We start from the raw sequence: 22407 nt of genomic DNA, 5'->3' as shown, positions 1-22407 counted from the left end.
TGTCAGATAGAAAGGTAAAGTTCCCACAACCATCTTTTGGGACTGGAAAGAGAATTACTCTGCTCATTGATTTTCTCTATAAATGTTGCACTGCAAATGCTGCTTATTACTCATAGACAAAGCTGCCAACTCTTGGACTAATTGAAGGCTTATAGTAACAAAAGGTGTCAGCCAATCAGAGATGTGATTTTCCTACTGACAATGCTAGGCCTCACACAGTTATTAGCATTTGGGATAGTGGAAGATTTACTGGGGAAACTTTAGAACATCCTATGTATAATCTAGATTTATCATCCTACAATTTCTTTTTGTTTGAGTCATTGAAGCAGATACTGGGAGGACAACAATTCCTGAGAAACGAAGCAGAGGAGTTCATGCACTATTGGCTTATGACACAGCCTCAAATTTTTATTAAGAAATTCATAAGCTCCCTGTATTATTTGGAAAAATGAGTAGACTTTCAGGGAACCTGTGTAGAAAACCAACAGTATTTTTATTCTCTACTAATAAATGTTAAAATCAAAAGTCTAATTTATATTTGACTGATATGTCATTAAAATAAGTTTCACAAACACAATCAACAAGTATATCTGACAGGAATATAAGCTACATCAGAAAATAGATATAAATATTGTATATAAATATTAAATAAAGTATACAAATATTATAATTAAAAAAACATTCTTAGAACAGTGTTTAATGCAAGGATTATTAGTCATAACTAGTACTATATTTTCAATAAAAACTGATAATGAAGTCAGTGTTACTAGCTGACAAATCTGAAATCTCGCTATCAGACTTAGTCCTGCAACCATATTAATAGTCTGCTATTGTGTACTACACGGAACAATGTTTTATTAAAATGATTATTATGTTATAATAACAGTTCTATAAACAGCATATTGTCCATATTTTCTTATGTGACAAAGTTAATACTAAATAATAACAGATAAGACAAGAATAACTTGTTTTATTTATTATAGCATAAAAATACATTTATCATTGTAATATATATATATATATATATATATATATATGCAAGACATATACTATGTACAACACAATGGTATATCCAGCCTCTAAGAAAATGAAATTTAGCTCTGTTTATATACTGTTACAAAAAGGGACTAAGGAGTGGATGAAGAGAACAACCAATAAGCTAATAAAGTGTTTTCTACACTTGGTTCAAAACTTAGTAAAAACTGAAAATGCTATCTGAAGTTGATCATTTTGCAATCTGTATTACATCACTACTTTATAATTCATCCAATCAATTAATTGTACATATATTAATGTATTATATATATCATATAAGAGTACTATTACAGACATTTTTAATAAAATTCATTTTTTCAATATTTTTATCTGCTTTTTTAAGTTTCTTGGAAAATACTGAAAAGCAGAAATTGAAATATACAGTTATGCGTATTGCTGACTAAGCACTAAATACCTTTGTATTACTGAAAGCATCCTACAGAAAGAGAACCTGTATCAATGATGAAAGATAAAACATACACTTTTAATTTATCTATCTTAAAATGTATGCTAGAAATAATTCTCATGTATGCTAGAAATAATAATAAGTATCATAAAAATTAATTGGTATCTCATTATTTGGATTACTTTTACAAATAATTCCTGATTTAAAATTAAGTATATCTTAAAATCTTGTTGTTCTTTTTAAATGTTGTTCTTTTTAAACATCACTAATTCACATCTACTTAATAATCAAAATAGATCCTGAGAAAGATACAAATACTCACTACTTACAATCTGATAATTATTCAGCAACCTGGAACCTCATGACGTGAGGTCTGATCAAAAAGTAACAAGAATTGTTTAATAGCGCAAGCTGCATCTTGTCAACTGAGTTGTTTTCTTGTGTATTGATAGTACTGTTAGTGATATACGTGTTAATTATCAGCCAATAGCAATGCTTAATTTGTGTCTGGCGAGCAATACAACAAGATATACTACTTAACTGGTGTTCCAATGACTTTTTGTATGGCAATCTGTCAGATCAGAGAATTTCATGTCTGAAATTTTGTGTTAATAACGGAAAGTGCAGCAAAGCATTTGAAATGTTAAAGAAGGCCTTTGGTGACGATTCTATGTCATAATCATTAGTTTATGAGGGTACAAATGCTTTCAGGAAGACTGAGGAAGCATCAAAGATGTGAGGTCTGGGTGACCTAGCACATCAATCACTGATGAAAATTTTGAAAAAGTTGGAAGAAATTGTGCTTCCTAATTGCAGAATCAACAGCAGAGAGAATGCCGAAGAAACAGGAATTTTATATGGTTTATGCGAATCAATTTTTACTGTATTTGAATATTAAATGAATGGCACCCAAATTTGTTCATTCTAAAACTGCTAAATTTTCAATAAAAACACCATCAAGTAACCATCGCTGAATAAATGCTTGCTGACATCACTGATGATTCAGACTTGCTCAAAAGCATCATAACTAGTGAGAAAACATGGATATGGCTATAACGAAGGCTCAATCGTCCCAATGGAAGTTTTCTGAAGAGCCAAGACAAGAAACATGTAAGACCGATCTCAAATGTAAAGATTCTTCAAACCATTTTCTTCAGCTATAATGAAATTCTTATCAAAAATTTCTATCCCAAAGTTATATAGTCAACAAGGAGTACTATCTAGAAGTTTTAAGCAATTTGCTTGAGGCAATCTGGAGAAAACAACCCAACTTTAGCGCAACTCATGAATTTTGTACCATGACAACAAACCATCACAACTTGTATGCTACAACCACCCAACTCTCTAGACAGTTCCCTGTGACTTTTTCTTATTTTCCATACCTAAAAAAACACAAGGGTCAATGTTTTTCAACAATGTATGTACGAGATAAAGGTGAAATCTCAAGGCAATACCCAAAGAAGCGTTTCTCACCAGAGTTTTTCAAACTGGAAGCTACAATGATGTAAGTGGACTTCTTTGAAGGGGATGTGATAAACATTGAAGAGTGAATAAATATTTTCAGAGAAAACTAAAAATTCTTGTTACTTTTTGATCAAATCTCATACTTTTAAACTTAACAAAAATTTATTTATTTTAATTCCTATATTGTTAAAGTGAATTTTTTTCTAAATTTCAATTTTCACTAACTAAAAAAAAAAAGAAAGACTAATTATTATTATTAATATTTTCATAATATTACAGAGTGGTTTATCTGTTATAAAATTGCATATAGCAAGTGTACTTCACTAAAAGTTGATTTAAGTGTGGTAAATTTAAAAAAAATTGTTGTAGGTACAGGCCAGCCTTGCAATCTGGGCACCAGTAAATTGTGTCTCTCCTTTTACCTTGTTTGGAGCATACAACACACCTTCTTTGGGGCTTTGCCTTTTTTGTCAGATGGCGGAATATTTCCAATAAAATGTCTTTCAGCCAGTCTTGCAGGCTGAAGCTCAGTTGATGGGCGACCGTATACTGGCTGGTTTGTTGCCCTGGGTTTATACTTGGGAGCTAACTCACCAGGATAAATCTAAATGAAAAATGGTCACCTTTTGGACGTGTTTGCATCCAAATTATACACAAATTTTAGCAGCTATGTTTATTAATCTTAAAAAAAATTTTACATTCCGTTTGGTGTTGCATTTTTTCTATTGGCTAACTCTGGAGCATTTAATCACATAGGTCCAAAACTCCTATATTTGTATTATAATGTAATAGTATTGAGGGTTTTATCGTTGTTTTATTTGATTTTGCTGTGTACTGTTTCATTTCAATATTATGGTAATTAGAAATCAGTGTGACAATTCGCTTGTCATGCCACCTGAACATGAAATACAAAACATATGAGTGTAATAACTGGCGTATGGAAAAAATATAGTGCAAAATATTCTTTGTTTCATTCTCTATGCAGCTAAAAACAGTACAGTTTCAAATAGTTTGCCTGAATGTCACTAGAGGGTGGCATATGATGGGATGTCGCAAAACATACAGAGTAAATTGAAAACCACTAAGGGGGCATGAAATTATAAATATACTCAGTATGTCAAAACACACTGAAGGGTTAAATATGTTATATTACAATTTTGAAAAACTTACCTTACAAAACAAAATGTACTTTAATAATTCAATTAAAATATTTTCTCTACCATGGGTCAAACATTATAAAAATATATTTAAACAAGAAATTATTTATTAGACTTATAGTGAAATTTCTATAAAGAAACTCATACTGTATGTGAAGGTGATAACACCCTTATCCACATGCAGAAATACATCCTTGTATGGACGATCATTAATTACGTATTAAAAACAAAAGTTCCAATATGTTATTTATTAGAATAATTTCTAAAACAAAAACATAAAATTATAATATCAAACCTGAATAGGTAAACAGTAACTGCCTGCAGAACTGGTTCACAACTAAGGACACGCTGTCCTAGTTCACTGATGACTTCTGTTGTATGCCTAGTATCTACTGAATCTTCTTCCATTGCTGGACTGTCTCTAGATGTTGTATCAATGCTACCACCACCCACCAGCATCACTTTCATTAAATCCTGATACTCTCTGGTTAACTGCCTGTTCACCATATCGTCGAGTATTTCCTAAGCAATAATATTTACACATTCATTTAAAAAATAAAATCTTTTATTTCACTACATCTAATACTGCTTGAAAAATAAATTTCAGCTGGAAAAACAAACGAAACATTTCTGAAATCTAAATAAGTAGTTATTGTTTTGATTCTAATAGTGTTGATCTGACAGTGATACAATTAATTTACTCTTTACAAATAGGATGAAACAAAGCCAGTTTTAGAAAATAAAAGATCTTTTTTATTCCATTCACTGCTGAAATAAGAAAAGCATATTACAATTGCACACAAAATTCCATAGACTATCATAACAAAAACCAATAATAATAATAAGGCATAACAGGATAATTCAAAATGATACATTCAATTTCTTAACTCTCTATTCCAAATTAAGACTAATGACAAATGTAAATTTCATTTGATTATACTCACAATAAAGTTTACAGATACAATTCATAAATATTCAATGTGGCACCCACTGCTGCACGGCACACACCTAAGTATAGCTGAACTCAACCCACACATCAGGAAGCATGTCTTGTATTACTGAGTCACCATAGCTGTGATAAGGTAAGTATGAGGATAATTGGAACCTATTAAATTCTGATTTCATTATTATAAATGTCAGTTCAGGAACTTTTTTCAGTGCTAGAGATGGATCGATAGCACTGAAGTACATTTTCAAAGTTTTAGAAGATCTACATGGAAATGACTATTTCCCGGTGCAAATTACAACTGATGCTACAAGAAAATTATATCCAATCTCCAAAAGATGGCTATTTGATAAGGTAAATTGGACTACCTTCACTACTAATGTTATACTCCCTGAAACAACTGGAGTTATCGAAGCCAATGTTGATACAATAATGAATGCTACATTTGACTTTGCATCAAGATAGATTCCAGGAAACTCAAGAAGCGACCTGTTATGTGGTGGAATGATGTAATAAGTGAAGCAATAAAAAAAAGAAGAAAAAAAAGCATATAACGCTTTCAAGAAACACCCACACCAGAAAATTTAATTACCTTTAAAAGATACAGGGCAAAATAATAAGATAATAGTATGCAAAAAGTGTTATGAGAGATTCTAAAAAATGATCCTGGCAACAATATGTGTCATCAATTAACATAAATATGATTGCATCAGAAGTTTGGAAAAAAGTGAAGGCTATTTGTGTTTTGAATGTATAAACTTTACTCCCATAACTTACCATCAATATGAAGATGATGTTATAGATATTCCAAACAAAATTGCAGAGTTACTAGCAAATCAATTTGAAGAAGCCAGCAAAACGGCCAACTATGATGAATTTTTTTAGAAGACAAAAATCAGAGCCCGGGGGTCTGCTAAATTTCAGAACTAAAATGAATTATTCATATAAAGTACTATTCAAAATAGAAAAACTTGTAAAAGCGTTGGAGAAAAAAGACAATACAGCTTCTGGTCAGGATGAAATTAATTATATCATGATCAGACAGCTAAGAACCACTGCAAAATCTAGATTGTTAGAACTATATAATCAGATATGTTGGGATGGAATGTACCTGTGGCAGTGGAAGAAAGCAGATATTGTTCCATTTCTAAAAAAAGATAAAAGTCTGACAGATCTCAATACTTACCGTCCTATTTCCTTGACTGTGTTGTGAAAACATTTTTTGAAAAAATTAAAAATTATCAAATCGTTCAGAAGATTTTACGAAGAGAAAATGTTTTATTGTCACATCAAGCAAACTTTTATTAACAGCTACATCACAAGGAAACATTGTGTCAGTCATCTTTGACCTGCAGAAGGGAGCATTTGTGGCAATCTACTAGTATTACTTGGCAACTATATGAACAACTGTACTTTCCAAGTACATGTTTACAATGAGATCATCAGAAAAAAAATATCATGTTAAATGTCTAAGTATTAGAGAGTGAAACAAAAGAAAGAGTTTAAATAATTTTCTGTTTCTTAATGCATCAATTGGTAACTTTAACACTAATAAAGTGTATTTACATTTAAAACAATATACAAAAAAATCCCACTTAATGTTCTTTTAACTTCAGTAATTTACAAGGATCAGTTTCATCTAATATGGTTTCAACCATTGACATCTAACCTTATTTCACACCCTTAGAAATTATCTACAATACTACTCATTCAAGTTATCATAGATATTGTGAAGCCATCAGATTGTAAGAAATACAATTTACAGTGTTAACCAACATACATAAATATTTATTCTTGTTTTATAGAACTTTTTTAAACTATTTTTTTTTTAAACTTGTAAAAATTTAAATGATATGAATTGTTAAATAATTGTTGATTTTCCTGCATTCTTAATAATAAACCAAGTAGTTAATAGCAGGTAAGAGTACGATGGTCAACGGATAACATTATTTTATTGGTTTTAATGATTTCCTATTTGTGACAACATTTTTTTCATGCCCTAAAAAGCACATAGCAACATGTAATATTTCATACCCATAACATAATTTCTTTTAAAGAATTATTTTTCACCCAGTGGCAAAATACCATTCTATTCTAAAATGCTTTTAATTTTTGATACCCCCTCAATGGCCTCTTGTTGGCAAGTGAGCCACTTGGTGTACAACATATAGCTCGAGGCAAAGGCATAAAATGCATGTTTAATGTAATCATGATGCTTACATCCTATTCATATTTTATATTTATTATTATTTAGTCAATAAAATCAATGTCAGCAATTGTTATCAGCAGCAATATTTGGCGTGGAATATTATTGTCAACCGTTTATAATATCACATAATATTAGCATTTGTTCTGTAGTAATATTATTTCATGATTTCTGAACTTTTTGAACTATCCTTGAGTTACAAGAGTGTAAAAAAAAAAATATATATTTTTTTAAATAAATTGTAAAAAGCCAAATAACCCAGCTAATAAACAAATCACAAAATTATATTATCCTTGTAAATTCCTTAAGAAAACAAAACTATGATATTGTTCCAAAATAATTTTTTATATATAATAGTTTTAAGATAAAACAGATATTTACTTGCTTTATGTACCAGAATAATGAGAACATCAACCCAAATTCAAATTAATATGATGTCATTCAAAATGGAATTTTATTGGTTTAACAAACACCAATACTTATTATAGGTATAAAAAAGGTTCAAGAGGAAAAAATACATCTGATGACCAGTGTATATCTTATTGCTTCATAAATCTGGTTTAGTTGGGTCAGTGAATCTTTGTTAAATAATTGTACTTTGTTAACTCAGAATATCAGCACAAATTCATACAAAATAAAACTATAATAAATTTATGACAAATTTAAAAAAAAGAATGATATTGTAGTAATGAATTTTTATTATGAAATAAAATGCAGTGATAAATGAGTCACTTTGGACAAAGTGATACAGAACACTTAACTTTGCTGTTTTTATGCCCATTACAATTTGAAGAAAGAACACATATGTAACACTTATTATTAATGATCTCAAAGATAAGTTCAGTTAAGACAATTAACAACTTTCTTTTTCATATAAGTTATTATTTAGTAAAAATACATTAAAAAAAGACAAAAGATGGGAGTTACTATACAAGGATTTCAGCTGTGGGCAATGTCTACAAGCAAATGAACATTTTTGTGTAGACATTCATTAAATTCAAAGATTCTGAATGTAATTCATTGATTTAAACTTATATGATTAATGAGAATTAGCAAAATTAGTTCATGAAATATTTAAACGGCAATGCCATTCAAATCAGAAGCATCCATTGTAGTCCTAACCTCACATAACAGGGAATCCAAAAAAAGTAATTTGATGTAAAAGTGATAAAAATTATCTGATTTTTGAAAAAAATTGTTATGATACATTAAAATTATCAAAGGTAAAATAACATATACAAATTAAAAGTTGTAGATTTAAACTGTCTTCAATCAATCAGCTAGGTACATTAGTCACAGGGATACAGGGAAATTTCATGGTCTATGTGCATGCAATTTGAATAATTTTATTTTCATATTATTTTACTATCTACAAGGATAGAAAAGTGTTATCACATTCTATTGTTTATGAAAACAATAGAATGTTTTTTAGTTAAAAAAATAAAAAAATAAAGATTTATGTCTCATACACTATTAGCAATTCTTTCTTCAATTTCAGAAAATCATGAAGTATTTTTTTAAAATGGAAATAATGTACATTAACAATCTCTTAACAAATCATAGTAATAAAATTGAAAATATGATTTTAATAAAAGTAGTTTTTATTACACTACTCAAATTCCAATGCTGGGTTACAATCTGTCAGGATTCAAGTCACTTCCAGAGTTGATTACTTTATACAGGGTAACATAATTTCCTATTTTCTTACATCCAAAACACTTTTCAAACAAAACCCATCAAATTCTACATTAAAAATTTTAAACGTAAATAAATTTACATTTTTAATTCCCTATTTAACCAAATAAAAGAAATTCTGCAGTTGGACAGTTTTCTGATTTTTGAGTGGTAGACGAAAGGTTAAAATCACCCATTCATATTAATTTGCAATTAAAGCTTTTAAACAAAATGATCCTTCTGATTGCTTATTGTCAAAAAGAAAATTAATTAATAGATTTATCTTCATTGTCTTTACCTGAGTGTCAGTATTATCATCATCCATATTTCCAGATTCTAATAGTTCGGTCATGTGTTGCCATTTTGTACTCAATCTCGTTAACACTGAAATAAAAAATATGTTACAATATTGCCCATAAAAACCATTAAAAATAACAATATATTAATCTTGTATTCTTTTAAAAAAATTGTAAGAAGAGAGAAAAAATAATATGAAACTACAAATAGAGAAATGTTTAATATATTAGCTTAATAATGAGATGTTAACCACTTCTACATTTACAGTCAATATATCATATTCTAGCAAGAGATAAATCCAGTTAATCAGTTACTTTACAGCTCTTTGTTTTCATCACTCACTCACACACCCATATATCACTTACCTGAAAATTATCAGAATATTTGCATATACTTTTCAACATATGATAGGGTTCACCAAAATTTTAATTTAATAATTTTGTTATTTTAATCAAAAAACAGAATAAAAACTAAATATCACGCAAAACTGAATTGTATAGGTTACCTCTGAATACCATATGTATTACAGAAAAGATAATTATTAATATCTAGGCTACAGAAAATAATAATATATGTTGCAAATAGTATGGTTCTATTTACAGTTATTTAGTTCTAGGTATAAAATAATTAGATATAATGAAAAGAAAATGTTTATCTGCTTCTTTTTTTTTATCTGATAAGGCTCAACATACAAAACTGTTTTAAAAATAGACTTTACATTACACAAAGACAAGTCGCTTCATTACATTAACATCTGAATGCATCACAAATCTGCATCACTCTTCTTCCAGTCTTTTCCCCTTAATATCTTTCTCCTTAATATCTTTTTTATAGTATCTCAATTACCTTTTTACAATGCCCCTTGCACTACTTAGAATCTACTTCCATCATTCACTTTCCAATATAATGTTCATTCATTTTCATTATGTACCATATTATTGTACGTTTTCAATATTTTCCTGATATCTCAAAAGTTGACTATCACTAGGGAAATCATTCCTAACATTACAATAGAAAATACAAAAAAAAAAAAATGTTCTACTAGTATTTTTAAACTACATAAGTAACTGTATATTTAAAATTCTATTAAATAACCCACCTAGTACAGAATATTGAGATAAGACATATCTTACCTTAATTTATCATTAAAGTACTTTTGTGGATCCCACATCCTCAATCAAAACTGAAATAATTCTTTTATTGCATAATAAAAATCTAAAAATATACTAAAATAATGAAAATTGCGTATTAATTTACATATCTGTTGTAGTTTTTATAAGACCATCTAGCTCAAACACAGTTCGATTGTTTATCAAATTGAAATTTTGTTTGTTTTATATAAGTAATAGGTTTTCTAATATACACAAATTTAATTATATGTCATCTTTATTAATTTCTAATACTTCTAAATGTGTTAACATTAAAAATAGAATGTTTATTGTTTATTAGATGGTCTGCAATATTAGATAAATCTAATTTATTATTTTTTGTAATTTCTATAATGTTCAAGAATTTTAGTTTTAAAGGATCTATTTGTTTTTCCTATATACATACAATAACAATAATTACATTTAGTTTTCCAAATCTAACACAGATTGCTTATTTTATTTTTATTACTTTGTTTTTTAAATATTATTTATGTGATTACTAGGTTTGCATGCTGGTTTGAAAATTTCTTTATTTAAGTTTTAGTAATGTCTTCATTGACATTATTAACATATAGATACTTTATATAAATTTTTTCACTCTTTTGTGTCTAATTATGTATTTGCAGTAAGGTAGTTTGCTATTGTGTTTCGATTGTTTTTAAAAAAAATAAATCTTATTAATTAACGTAGTATCATATCCAATCTTAAACACTATATGTGTATGATGTTATTTCATTATTTAACTCTTTATTATTATTATGTATATATTTGGTTCCTCTATTAATCATATGTGTACGTGTTAATTTTATGAAACCAAGGAAGACTTATTTTTTATGGATTGTTATATTATTAGATGTAGATTTTCTATATACTTATGTTTCAATTTGGTTGTCCTTGTTTATTTTGATATTGACAACTAAATAGTTTAATATTCTATTATTAATTTTACATTTTTATTATAAGAATTTAATTTTTTTAATATTATTAGATGTTCATTGTTTATTACCATATAATGAGAATATCAATATACCATGACCATATTACAAGTTTTTGTGTGTATGAGCGATACAATTTACTAATTAACTCTTAAAATTCAATAAATATATTTATAACATAAATGCTGATAGTGGAAATCCTATACGTGAAGTTTTTTTTGTGTATCAGTTATTTAATTCAAAATAGTTTAGTTGACATATATTCCTTGTAATAGTGATGATACCTTCAATAAATGTTGGGTCTTCTTGGTTACTTTTTAATTTATTTTTTATTATTTTAATGGTATGGTCTATAGGTATACTAGAATACATATTAGTTGTAATAAATAACCATTCTAACTTCTTTATTTACATTTAAGCTGTTTAATATATTTAATAATTTGTAACCATTTTTTATATTAAATGTATTAGGTAAATTCATTTTATGTGAAGAATATAATAGGGGCAGATTTAAAGTCGATTACAGGTTGCATTGAAATGTTTAATTTATACATTTTTAGTTATCTAGTTAATTTAGGGGCAATCAGTTCAAAAGGATATAATCTACTATGATATTTTAAATTATTATAATTAAGAATAGATCTGACTTTTTTAATTCAACATTTTGTTACTTTTAGAAATTTGTTAGATTAGTTACTTAATTTCCTCAAATTTAATATTTATTTTGTTTTATTAATCTATTACATTTTTGAACATGATAACTGCTGTATTTGATTAATCAGAGTTAATTATTAAAAGACTGTTTATATTAATAAATTTTGTATTTTTAATTTTTTGGATATTATAGCTGATAATACTATGTAATTGTTCTTATCTGTAGCATTCAATCTGTTTGAATTTATTTCATAATCTACAAAATGTTTTTAATAATGTTAATTTTATTATTATCAATTAGGTTGAATTTAAATGAATTAATGGTTATTCATTTTTCATTATAATTAAAATTGACGATTTGATAAGTTTAAAAATTTATTACATATGTTATTATCTAAATTTTCTTGAGAAGTATAAAATTAGGTATAAATTTATTTAAATAATTATAATTACAATAATAATAATTATTATTATTATATTAACATATTGTTTCTCATTAAACATTTTTGCATTATAATTACTTGTATTTTTAGTTTTTATTTTGATAAAATTATAAATTTTGATTTCAAAAGTCACAAGTTAATAAAAGTTAAATAAAAAATTTCACTTTTAGCTTCAGATCCAAAACAGTATTTACAATAATTGATAAAGTGGGACATAAGATTTACTCACCTACCATACGGAAAATTTTATTTCTTGGCTATAAGCTCTATTAACAAACAACTTGTTCCTGGTATTTTATCAGAAACTTAATTTTCTTTACAATATTATACTTCTAGCTACCTGTAGTTTTCAAACGTCATTAAAATAATAAACAATTTATTAAAGAGTTTCTTTTTAATAAGATGGCAAGACAAATTAAGAGAATCAGGCTTTTATTTGATAATCTACATCCACAAACACAGTCAGAAGAGGGATTTTTAATACCAGTTCATGTAAAATCATGTGTCCAATAGAAGTCCAGATTCCTACATACTTTGTTTTTCCCAAATCTCTCTTCCCATAAAGAATGGTTGCTTTCATAAGTACCGGTCCTTTTATGTTACAGTAATGATGATGCTTCTCTTTCAACGAACCTTTTTAATATCAAATGAGTAAATGTAATGAGCAATTTCCTATATTGGCTGATTTTTTTGGCCATGTCAGGATTTTTACACAATCAAAATTGGTGCTTTGTTTTCTTTGATTCATAAAAACAGTGACAAATCTCCCACATTTAATTACTCACATTATTCTTCTAAAAACCAAGTTTCATAACACACTTCTTTATTAAGCAAGGTGACTAAGTTGAAATTTAAAGTCATTAAAAATTTGATTATATTTAACTGTAACACAGATGGAATATATTTTATTTTAGTTAAGTAATTTATTAGGCTTTAAAGACTAATAAAATACGAAAAAAGTTTTTCAGAATTTTGAACAGACATTACTCAACTACATGTTCTTTTACAATCATAAATAAAATCAAGATTTAATTAAATTTAGAATATTTATTTTTTATTACACAACACTTTTCCTACAATACTATTTTGAAAATTAGATATAAAATGGGGTATATGAAAAAAACAATAGAAATGAGATATACTTAAATTACAATATACGAGGCTTGGCTGATAAATTTTGCTAATATATGGATAGCATTGGAATGAAAACAGATATTGGCATGAAATAAAAAATTAATAAAAGTACAATACCTTAGCTAAGAAATGCAGTATTTATTTTTCAATATAATCCCCAATTAAACTGATAAACGTTTCTCAATGTGCGAGAAGTTTTTGTATTCTGTCACTGAAAAATTCTGGTGGTCTTTCTCAGATCCAAGTGACCACAGTTTCATTCACTTCATCGTTGGTGGTGTAATAATTACCTTTGAGATCCCTCTTGAGATGAGAGAAGAAGTGGAAGTCACATGGAGCTAAATCTGGCGAGTATGGTGGCTGCGAAATACAGAGGAGCAGAAAATGTTACACCTCTGAAATTTCCCCCAAACACAATTTTTTGTCAGAAATTTCCCCAAAACTAAAGCGAGGGTTTATTACGTTTTCCTGACCAATTTATTGTATGTGATGAATTATAAAAAGAAAAGTAATAAAAATACATGAGTTGTAGATAATTTATTTAAATAATTCAGAAATACTAGCTTGATCTTTAGTTCTTGGTTTTTAATTGAGTGTATATTTACCTAAATCATTTCCAAGTTTATTACGTCTGCCGCACCAGTCACAAAATGTACAGCAATGTCTTGTTTACTTTTAAATGTCGACATAGTTAATTAATGTACAATTACAATATTTTATACTCACTATAATACTGTGTATATCACTTAACACTATTTAAAAGTCACTTAACTACTTCATTATTCAAAGAAAACAATGCACTTGCAGCTGGCCAACAATTAAAACAAAGAAATACTATTGCTTACTCAAACGCAACTAAACTAATAATACTGTATAGAGTAGATGAGATGCACTCGCACACTGGTGACCACAATGCGTCTTATCAGTAATGCATCCCTTGCCTTTTGCAATTTGAGTATTTGAGTCATCGCTCACCAGGAATAATGTTGCTACCTTTGTTCTCACCTAATACTCAACAGGATGAATGTTTCTTTTCAAAACTTTTTAAAAGATCAATTATTCTAGTAAATAATTGCAAAAATGATGTGAATACATCAGTTGATATTTATGTCGTGATTTCTATTTCGAGCTGATAAAAATTTTCATGAAATTTCTCCTAAACAACATTTGCGCGTTCAGACATATTCTGTTCCCCTGGTGGAGTAGGCTCAAACTTCAACTTGCGCAGATTTTATGATAATCCAATTGTTCGATAATATGGCCTACTCGTTCTTTAGATATGCCTAATTGAATAGCGATGTGTTGCTGGATGGTTCGCCAGTCACTTTGAAGCATATCATCCACCTCCTTTCAATGCTTCTCATCAGTCACAGAAACTGGACATCCACTGCAAAGTGTGTCCTCAATTGTTAATTTACCAGCTTCACATTCCCAAAATTTCAATGCCCACCTATTCACAGTACTCCTGTCAACAGTTTCACTACCATAAACCGCTTAAAATATATTCGTAGGAGTCACATTTTCTGTTGTTCGATCACTGTGCACTGTTTTAACCATGTTGACATATTAGAATCAATTTTAACTGCTACTGAAAACAAACCGGTAAACGGATTTCAATACATTATTCGCAGGTTTGTAGAAGTGGATTTTAGCTATCATGTGCTGCCATGCCCAACTTGATGGTCCTTTTGTCTCAGTGTAGCACATTAGTGTGCAAAATTTATCAGCCGAGCCTCATACATGAAATACATACCAGTATTGAATTTTTTTTTATTCTTAAAAAAATTTCCAACATTATTAGCAATTGCTCATGACAACCTGGTTCAGAACAGTTGCACATGCTACTCTACCCTACTCTTCCCTGCATATACGTGGAAGATCTAATTTACATGCACTGCTCTGCTACAATTTTAAAAACATGCACAAAAGTATCCCCAATACTGTTACTACAGACAAAAGAATAGCACTAAAGAGTCATTACAAAATAATGACTAGACACCTGCAACTACTACCTACAACACCACTTAATTTATGGTAGCAGAAATTTGCATAAGAATTAGATGAAAGTTCACAATTTTTTATCTTGGTACCATTTTAATGACCATTGAAACAATAATTATAAAAAGCTTATTATTCCTTATACACCAGTAAAGAATAATTAAAAGTAAAACTAATTTATTTAAAAAGTAGAATGTTACAAATAAAATAACAAAATATGGAATTGAATTTGACGAGGATATGTGATTATTACATCATAGAGAAATAAATTACTTATAATAAAATAATACTTATTCAAAATGTTTCAAGTAAATTTAATGTCTGAACCTGATAAGTTGTATATTTATTTATTAATACTTGTTAACAGCTTACTCAATAGAAAGTAATATTTGTTCACTTCAAATATTAGAAAAAATTAAGTTTGTATTCTTACATATCTACAATAAATTTTTAAAATGCTTTATTGTGCGTAAGTAACAATATAAATTAAAGAAAAAATTTTACACCAATTCATCATGATTACTTATATAAACTGTTGTGCATTAAAATTACAATAGCAATTAAATGTCTACCTGTTCTTGAAAAGAACAGGTCGTAATTCTACATAAACTGGCAGGCCGTACTCTGTAATATGTGGTGGAGAAGAAAGATCCTGAGACTATGATTAGACCATTATTAAATAAATTATTATTATTTTAAAAATAATTATTAAAAGATATTTTCAAAATTAAAAAAAATCCCTTTCGGCACACCGAAAGGTGGAGGTAGATTTCACCGATGCTAAGTAGGTGATAAAAATTTTCAGCTTAAATTGATAGAAAAACTTCAAATTTATTCAATACAACAATGGTTGCATGTGAAAAAAAATTTCACATGTTTAGCATATGACAAACCCCATCTTCTTAAAATTCCAGCAACATTTTGGTCATCCCTTGCCGTAAGGGTTGGATATATCAAAAATTGTTTCAGACAAAAGTTTTAGGTAATGTTTAGAGGTCTAACGACCACTTTAAAACTGATTCGATATTGTGCCTATTAAGGAAGGTACAATATTTTTTGTCTTTGAAACCCCATTTTTTCCACCCCCTGTGCCAATGGCTGGTGATATCAAAAAACTTTACTTAGATAAGTTTTAGGCCCTTATCCAAAGAATAGTAGGAACTTTCATTGAATTCAATATTTTACTTAATCAGAAAGTTAGTGATATTTTGTTTCTTTGAAAAAGCCCTCAAATTTCCATCCCCATGGTCTGATTTTGCCCATTAACAAACTTGACCAAGATTTTGGGTCATTATATTTTATGTATCAATGTATTAATTTGAAAGTGATTGGCGCAAAATTACGGCAGTTATTGTGTCCACAAGAAAGTGAAATATATATATATATATATATATATATATAAACTTTTAAACTGATGGTGGTTTTGGGGCCTGGGGGATGTGAAAGGCGAAGATATATTGAAATTTTCCAGAAATTGAATCACGGTATCCATTACAATAGGTAGCTTTCTTATGAAATCTACCTAAAAATAAAATCTTGCAGTCATCTTAATTAATCTGGTTCAATTTCATCCCAGAATTACAACATGGATCACATATCTTAGAACTGATCAAGGACATGGGATACTAACATTTTGTTAGTAGATTATTCTTTTGACCACAAATAATTTAGCAGAGTACGAAACAGAACTTACAATAAAGAGATAACTTCAGTTTCACTCAGGGATTCGAACTATTATTTGTCATAATTTTTATTTACTATGTTGTAATAAAAATTAATAACTGATTTTTTTTTAACTTTGATCACAGCCATGGACTATGCTGCTTATAAAATATTATATATATATATATATATATATAATATCTTAAGTCAAAATGTAAAATTGATTTTTAAAAAATCTCAATAAATAATATTTTATTCATTAAATTCTTCTGAATAATAAGAGTTTTCATTAAATATTTTGAATAAGTTTATTTTGCATAAATAGATGTATTATTTTTACACTTAATATAATTTTATGCACCTACTAAATTTAATTTGTATAAATAAAGAATTATATTTTTAAATGAAAAATTTAGATTATATGATTTTTTATGTGAATAACTTTGCATTATAGCCATCTAATAGCAAATTTAAAAAGAAGTGATGAATCCATCATCATTAATAAAATGATTAATTAATAAAATACTTTAATATTATTAGGTAATGCATCATCAATATCACTTACATAAAAAATCTGAGTGGCACAATGCATTAATGAAAATGCTTTATTTGACATTAAAATATAGTAATTGTTGGAATCTATGAATTATTTTATAAATAATTCTTTCTAATTAATTTATAAAATAATTATTTAATAAATTTGTAAATTTTACTTAAGCTGTTTATTACATTTTTTCACATTCACCCCTGGACCAGATCCTGCAGTTATAACACAGTCGAGGGGAGTGTCCTATATTCTAACGAGCCGCCTCCCTGTCTCGGCTTGCCGGTCGGATCTTACTTTGCACCAAACCCCCAGAGTAAAATCCACCAGGCCTGGCAATGCCATCCCTGGGTCCCCACACTGGAAGCCAGACTCGGCCTTTAAGCAAATACCTCTACGGGGACACTCCGAGTGGGGCATCCTGTCAGGATTCAGTATTTTTTGCTCGGGGGTTCAAGAGTCCCTGTGCCTCATCGCTACCGCCCACTCGTGTTCATTACATTGGCTATTAATTACATCACACTAGACAACATTAAAATAATAACTGTGTTATATATTTATTACACAGCTTTGTAAACAGGGTAGGGGGTAGTGTGAGCTGACAGAGATATTTTAAATAATCAAGATAATATATGGAAGTATACTAATCTAAAAGTATAATAATATAAAGGTATGTAAGTGTACTAATTATTATCTGTAGACTAGAAACTTATTTTTTGAAAATGACATCAAGCAGATGTCCTCTATACTAGTGCATTGTTGCAAGCATGTCTAGAAGTTATCATACACCTAATTCCACATCAAAAGCTGCAACCTCTTTACAATACCTTGTTGAGTTCTTGAACAGTTGTGCTTTGTCTCCATAATATACAATCTTTCAAGAATAGCCACAGGAAATAATACTCTGTACACTAAGATTGGGCAACCAAGCAGGTCCCCAACCTCTGTGGCCAAAATGGTAGCATCTCAGCCTTTCATGCACAGGTCCCGGGGGTTTATATCCCGGTCAGGCTGGCATTTTCACACATGCTACAAATCATTCATCTCATCCTCTGAAGCAATACCTAATAGTGGTCCCGGGGGTTTAAAAAACCAAGCAGGTCAAGTAATGTAAGTAATATCACCACAACAAGAGAAAACAATTCTGAACATTTTACAAACAATGGCCAAACTGTTTCACGAGTTATGGGCTGTTGCTCCATCCTAGTGCAAATGTAAAGTTTGGGAGTCAATGCCAAACTGACTTACTGAGGTTCTACAAAACCTTTCAACTTAATGCATAACATTTTGAATTAACAATCCACTATTACTGAAGTTTTTTTATTCTTAAAAAACTTCTATTAACAATTGCTCATGGCAACTTGGTTCAAAATAGTTGCACATGCTATTCTGCCCTACTCTTCCCTGCATATACGCAGTGGATCTAATTTACATGGACTGCTCTGTTACAATTTTAAAAACATCCAAAAAAGTAGTAAGTAACACTTACTACAGACAAAAGAATAGCACTGAAGAATCATTACAAAGTAATGACTAGACACATGCTATCTATTACCTATGAGACAAACATTCTGAATTAACAATCTATTGTTACTTTAATGTAGCTTTCAAATAAATAAAACCTACTATCCCAAAACCCCAACTCCACACCAAATAATTACTTTAGTAGAGCTTAATGATATTTCATGCTGTTCATTAGAGTTCACTTGTGACCAAATTCTGTTTATGCAGCCTGCAGATTCTGTTTATGAAGCCTGAAAGAAGAAATTTACTTCAACAGTCATTAGAAAATTATTCAGGATGCCTGAGTTCCCCTTAGTAAACCACTCACAGCAGTGCAAAGCAATTTGTGCTTCCTTAACTCTGGTGTAAATAAAGTTTTTCGACATCTTGCAATTGGTAAGGGTAAAATCTGATCTTAGAAATAAACTTTTTCTATTCAATTCAAAAATTTGAGTGGTAAAAAATACAAGCATCAAGCATGTAAAAAACCTTTTTTCACTCTCTGTTGGATCTATGGCATACACACAGTTTGTGAAGCTCTATGCTTCATGTCAAAACTATTGACAGCTTCAAATTTCTACATGCAAGCCAATATAGTATTCTGAGACGGTATGTGACTGTGTTAGAAAACACTGGACATTGTCATCTAAAGACATGCTGTATTTTAGTTTTTCACTTCATTTTGTAATAACTACAAAAACAGATACATTGTTGGACATTCAAATGCTCCACATTGTGACTGACTACTTGTAATGACATCATCTTCTCTATTATTGTTGGGATGCCACTGATGTAAAGGTAGACATTTACACAAGTGATTTATAACTCAGCATTTTCCTTTGCTGCAGGCCTCATCCTGACATCTTGAATGTCCTACATATTTGCCCTTTGAACTAAACTAGCCAACCAAGTTTGCAGAAGCACAAACCCCATGCCTAGTTCTATATTTTATAGAGCCAATTCGTGTGTAAATGTCTCATAATATTCAGCAATAATGACCAGTGATAATGGATTGAGCACTCCTACAGCTGATACCCATTCTGGTGTGATTCCTTTAACAGTGAACTGGTGATCACCTTCCTTCAATAAGCTCTCAAATGGCATGGATGTTGTCAGCTACGAGTCTTGACTTTGGGCATCAATTATGACTTTCATTTTCTACACTTTTTTCGCCCGCCCATAAATTGTCTGGCCCACATTATACACTTGGTTTTGGGACAGTAAAGTGTTCCCAAAGTGTACCTTTAAACGAGTTAAAATTTCTGCAAGTTTAATGTCTTCATTAGTCAAAAACGTAATATTATATGTTGTGCAACAGATGATGGAACCACCTCTTGTTCACTCATGGCTTTACTGACTATAGAACAGAGCACAGGAGCTAACCAAGCTGGTTCCCCCTCTCTAACACATCAAACATTAACCCCTCGCTTCACAATACAGCTCAGAACTGCTTTCTGTGTAGAATGGCAAAATTACTGATATAATTTGATTCACCTTCATAAATATGTCTGTACAATGATTGTCTCATAACCTTATTTTGGTCTCGGGACAGATCATGATAGAATACCAACATCACGACAGCAAACTAAACATAAATCATAACATAACCTAAAATAAACTATTCCTACACAATAGTTCAGAAATTTCTCACAGAATGAAAATAAAAAAACATACTTACTGTATGGTGTGAAGTGAGCAAGTACAGGTAAAAGTACTGAATCATAGTAGTTGACTGGACATGACAAAACAAATGGTTTAAGAAATACACGTACAATTGGCCTCAGTCGATAATCTGACACGTGCTGAAATAAAATAATAGCTGATAGATACACAATGCAACAATCGCCTTCAATAACAGAAATATGACCAAAACTGTATATTATTAACAAAACTATTCTTTCAGTTCTGCTAGGATTTGATTAGTTTACAAATTTTTCAGTTCTATCTCATGTTTAAATTCAACTAGTAAAATAAAAATAATTAAAAAAGTACTACATAAATCTGCCTAATTATGTTTCAAATAATATCGCTTCACTTAAAGCAAAACATCATTTAGTTTTAATACAATTATTTAAAGATCTGTTATCATGGACAGTTTTTTACAGATCACTGTGTACACTATTTAGGTTATTGAATAAAATGCTGAATGGAATTAATACTGTTTGACTTGCTTTAAAACAGTGACTGTAAAAAAGTATTACAATTTTCTCATCAAATGAAAATTATATATCACTTGACCATTAGTTTCAAGGTTGACCAGAAATTTTCAAACTTTCTGTATAATTGCATTTCTGTAGCTATACACATATGCATATTTTCCCACAGTCTAATCACACTGTTTTATATATTTCATTAATACTCAACCATAATATTCATTGTATTTTATTGATTTTTCTCACATCAGTATAAATAAATGAACCTCAAATAACTTAATTAAGCATACCAGTTAAGTGTCTTTTGATCCTTAAATCATGATCAGGTGCAAGTGATCAATTAAATTTTTTTATTACTCCTTGTTAATAATAATATTATTAGTGCATTAAGTATCAATTAAAATTTAAATGATTAAAATTATGATATATAAGATTAAAATTTCCATTTTGAATCATAGCAAAAGTAGTACAGCAAGTTCCATCCAATTATTAGCAATATCATTTCCTCTTCACACCAACCTGGTGTGCCATATATGGTAAACTTGACTGCCAATTTGGTTCATATTATCGGCATATCAGGAGATCATAGATCCCTCTCACAAAAAGCTGGTGAGAACATTTTACTAACTTGTGTAGATTTTTCAAGGATTAAAACTTACATATAGCCAGGAATTATGTAATTCTACAAATTAATGATTAACAGCTATTTTGCAATGCTCCTCATAGTAGTACATTAAACAGGCACTCTATAAAAAAAAAAGTTCAATATAAGAAGGTATCTTATAGATCTAAGAAGGTATCTTTTAAATTATTTTAATGATCATTAATTTATGTTTTTTTTTTTTTTACATTTTTAATTAGGCTGCAGACCCCCTGAATATAGCCATTGCTAAAAAAAAAAATTACATTAAATACTTCTAAATAAAATTTCAATTAAATGCTTTTATTTAGCTAAATCTGAGTAATTTTGCAAGGCAAGGCTGATAAATTTTGCACATATATGCATAGTATGGGAATGAAGAGATATTGGAATGAAATAAAAAATGAA

At 29.2% G+C, this 22407-nt stretch overlaps 1 protein-coding gene across 3 annotated transcripts in view; it reads right to left on the bottom strand.

The window, feature by feature from the left end:
* The window catches only part of Ranbp21 (exportin-5-like protein Ranbp21), a 116772-nt gene that overhangs the window by 18367 nt on the left and 75998 nt on the right, over positions 1-22407 (bottom strand). For all 3 annotated transcript variants that reach the window (XM_075358449.1, XM_075358447.1, XM_075358450.1), the window contains exons 16-18: positions 20885-21008; positions 9187-9272; positions 4358-4584 (exon numbers count right to left, since the gene is read on the bottom strand). In XM_075358449.1, coding sequence (XP_075214564.1) covers positions 4358-4584; positions 9187-9272; positions 20885-21008 — 437 coding nt within the window. The remainder of the gene's footprint in view (positions 1-4357; positions 4585-9186; positions 9273-20884; positions 21009-22407) is intronic.

Source organism: Lycorma delicatula, chromosome 2, assembly GCF_047948215.1.
Source record: "Lycorma delicatula isolate Av1 chromosome 2, ASM4794821v1, whole genome shotgun sequence".
Lineage (NCBI taxonomy): Eukaryota > Metazoa > Arthropoda > Insecta > Hemiptera > Fulgoridae > Lycorma > Lycorma delicatula.
The sequence above is the reverse complement of the archived record's forward strand: the minus strand, read 5'-3'. Positions and strand labels throughout refer to the sequence as shown.